Here is a 3,714-nt window from a genome sequence, read left to right as displayed (position 1 = left end):
CAGATTTCCAATTCAGTCTTTACTGCCACTGGAAATAATCTTTCATGATCGTTTCCACAATCGAGCTCTGTACCCGCATTCTGTTCTATGGGGAGGGGAGGGGGATGAGCAAGTGGCACCCCGCTGTGCTCTCCTTCCTTGTATAGCGGTCATTTGTGATTGGTCGTTCGTGGACCCGAATCCATGAACAACATTGTACTGTTGTACACCTGACTGTTAATCTCACCTGACGTGTGTATGTACCCTGATTCTGCAGTTTCTCCAACTTTTTAACATGGGGGAACCCTTCAAATATCTTTCAGGTCTTCAGGGCCCCTCTTCTATAATTATTCTATCCACAGCTCACAGTATATTGGTGTGGTGGTCATTAGGAAGAATTCCTCTTACATTGCTGGCCAGTGGGAAGAATGTCACTCTTACAGATAGCCGAAAAGATCATTGGTGTCACTTAAACTAACCTGAGAGGTGCAAACTGCTCAGGGAACCCCTAGCGCCCCCTGGAGGAACACTGGTTGGGATGAGCAGCACGGTGGCTCAGTGGTTAGCACTCTGACCTTTGCAGCGCTGGGTCCCAGGTTGGAATCTCAGCCAGGACATTATCTGCATGGAGTTTGCAGGTTCTCCCCGTGTTTGTGTGTTTCCTCCGTGTACTCCGGTTTCCTCCCACATTCCAAAAACATGCAGTTAGGTAATTGGCTTCCCCCATATTGACCTTAGACTGTGATAATGACATATGACTGAGGTAGGGACATTAGATTGTGAGCTCCTCTGAAGGACAGCTAGGGACATGACTATGGACTTTGTACAGCGCTGTGTATTATGATGGCGCTATATATACTGTGTAATAATAATAAATTCTGACCTCTGCTGTGCCCTGCTCACCTCGCTCTGTCTCACACTTCCTCCCAGGCTCTCTCCTGCCTCCAGATTTTCACTTTTTGGAGTTCAGATTCACTTTTTGCAAAGTTCAAACACCTCTGACTCTTTCTAAAATCCAGCTGACTTCTTTGTGAAGGTGACAACACTCCTATTAAGATTTGTCTTATTTCCTCCCTGGAAAGGTGGTGATACCATTAAGAAACATTGATACAATTTGCAGCTCTTCCTGCATTGAAATCACGCGATATTGCTGCTTCCTTTCTCCTGGAACAATTGTACAATTCCCGCTGACTTTTTCTCCTCCATTTGTACAATTCCCTCTGACTTTGACATCCCCGTTATCTGCACATAGTGACGCTCCATACACTGATATCGGTGGAAGTCGTATAATGAGATTATATTGTTATGGAAGGGACGCAGCGTCCTGTGCAAAGATGGTGAGAACATACAACGTCATAGAGATAAAGATTTAGCTCTGACTCGAGTTCTGACCTCTCGTTTCCCGAACATTATATAACCGAGCCCGATCTTTACATACGTGAATAATTCTCAATAATGAACGTTTAGGATCCGGCTGCACCCTTCAGCCAAGGGCGAGTGACAACCTCCAAGGAATTGAGGGTTCTGCTTTCTAAATGTTGTGTTTCTTCCTTTGCAGACCTGCGGAGGAGATGCAGAAGGTGCAAATCACGGCTTACAAATCTTCCTGTCAGAGTTTGGAGTATGCGGAGGATGAAGGCTGGCAGCTGGTTATGGAGAAGAAAGATTTCCTGCTGTGGAGGCGACCTATAGAAGGGACCCATCTGTATCAGTACCGAGGTGAGGGGTGCTCATCTTATCATCACTTCATGCAATCCAGGAGGGGTTGCAAATGACAGATATGGACAGTGACACAGGAGGAGGAGGAGAGGACCCTGCCCCAAAGAGCTTACAATCTAGGAGGTGGGAGAAGTATCACACAATAGGAGGGGATATGGAATGGTTGGGAGTAGTGAGGGTTTAGGAGACAGAAGAAGACGGGTAGGTGAGGTTGAAGCGTTGGGTTTTGAGCGCTCTTTTAAATGAGTAGAAAGTAGGAGCAAGCCGAATAGGAAGTGGAAGACCATTCCAGAGGGTTGGGGCAGCTCTAGAAAAGTCTTGGAGCCGTGTGTGTGAGGAGGTTATGAGTGAGGAAGTCATTAGTTACATAAGCCGCTGTGCCAATCGATGGCACACAAATGGCTTTGACTTGCACTGATCTGCTCTGATTGCATCGGTATAAATTATCAGGGGGCAGTACTGCAGGGAGTTCTGTAATGTTGGAGTTCCCTTCTCCTTCATCACCACTCATACACATATCAGCTACACACCGTCTATACTTTATGAACTTTCAAGAACACAAAGCCCTTGGAAGTTGTTGCAGGGCGGGATGAGCCCTCATTGCCCCGGATCACATGCAGAATGGTCTGATAACACTTTTCCCACTGCATTCACCAAAAGGAGATTTCATCATACACTCTGATGATGTCACACGGTCTAAAAGATGCAAATATCCTTAAAATGCAGAGATGTTTGCTGATTAATAAATTATTTGCATGGAGTTGGCATCTCAAGATGGGATTTATCTATCGGTACTAAAGTGATATGGGAGTGCAGTGACAACGTGCAAAGTACAAGAGCCATGGCATTGGATTTTCAACTTTGCACCTTCCTACAAGTTGGTAGAAATACGGAGTCTTGCTAAGGATCGGTGGACTTTGAAGTGACTTATTGGGAGTCCCTAATGCTTAATAGAAATTTATATGATGCAAAATATAATTGCTTTGTGCATCAGCTGCTTTTTCAGCAGTGGTAGAGATGGCATCAGTTAATTCACCACCTTTTTACCATGTGACTGCTTTCAAACTACAACTCCCAGCATGCATTGCACCTCTGCAATGTTCAGGAACATGCAAAAGGCTTTGCTCTTGTATATGTTTTTTTTTTTTTGGCTGGTGAGAGAGGGCAAGTGTGTGTATATTGATATATGTGTATGGCAGTATTCTCCCCAGCCCCTTTTAGCTGGGCGCACCACCCAGCACCTTTCAGTAACCACCCAGTTACAGGGCCTGCCACCTGCCTACAATCCCTTCACACCCAGCTTCTGCATTAAACACTGTACAATATGACTGCTTCTACTGGACCTAATGGAAAAGGGTGGCCCATTAAGTGTGCCTGTTTTGTTTATTACTTCTTTATTGTGGGTCTGTGAAGATCTTTTTTAACTTTTTTTTTTTCCTTCTCTCCACAGTATTTGGCTCTTATAAGGATGTGACACCTCGTCAGTTCTTTAATGTGCAGGTATCAATCTTCACTGTCTGTGTATTGCACTGTTATATTATAATGCTTTGATACTAATCTGTCTTTCCTGCTTTCCCACAGCTTGACACTGAATACCGCAAAAAGTGGGACGCTTTGGTGATTAAACTGGAAGTGATTGAGAGAGACACGGTCTCCGGGTCAGAAGTCGTACACTGGGTCACTCATTTCCCAGTAAGTCCTGATTTAGTATTCAATCTCGTGTACACAGTGTATTGAAAAATCATTTTGAACAAAAATAATAAAAAAAAAAATAGGGCAAAATACCAATAAGGTAAGTATATAAGGCAAAACATAAGGGGAGAATGGGGGAATGGGAAAGCTCATAGTCTTCATTTGACCTCAGAACATAACATACAAAAACTCCTTAGCACCCGGTAATAAAACTTTCATGGCCGCAGTACAGAGTAAAAGTATCTACTTTTTGCTATATCTATTTACCCCAACACAGTGCATATTGTAACCTTTTAAATATTGTTTAGTAAATACTACAAAGAT

At 43.8% G+C, this 3,714-nt stretch overlaps 1 protein-coding gene across 1 annotated transcript in view; it reads left to right on the top strand.

The window, feature by feature from the left end:
- Positions 1 to 3,714, top strand: part of STARD7 (StAR related lipid transfer domain containing 7) — a 17,080-nt gene that overhangs the window by 1,123 nt on the left and 12,243 nt on the right. Inside the window, exons 2-4 of the mRNA XM_072402853.1 lie at positions 1,538 to 1,698; positions 3,149 to 3,198; positions 3,280 to 3,390. Coding sequence (XP_072258954.1) covers positions 1,538 to 1,698; positions 3,149 to 3,198; positions 3,280 to 3,390 — 322 coding nt within the window. The remainder of the gene's footprint in view (positions 1 to 1,537; positions 1,699 to 3,148; positions 3,199 to 3,279; positions 3,391 to 3,714) is intronic.

This window comes from Pyxicephalus adspersus, chromosome 2 (genome assembly GCF_032062135.1).
Source record: "Pyxicephalus adspersus chromosome 2, UCB_Pads_2.0, whole genome shotgun sequence".
Classification (NCBI taxonomy): domain Eukaryota; kingdom Metazoa; phylum Chordata; class Amphibia; order Anura; family Pyxicephalidae; genus Pyxicephalus; species Pyxicephalus adspersus.
The sequence above is the reverse complement of the archived record's forward strand: the minus strand, read 5'-3'. Positions and strand labels throughout refer to the sequence as shown.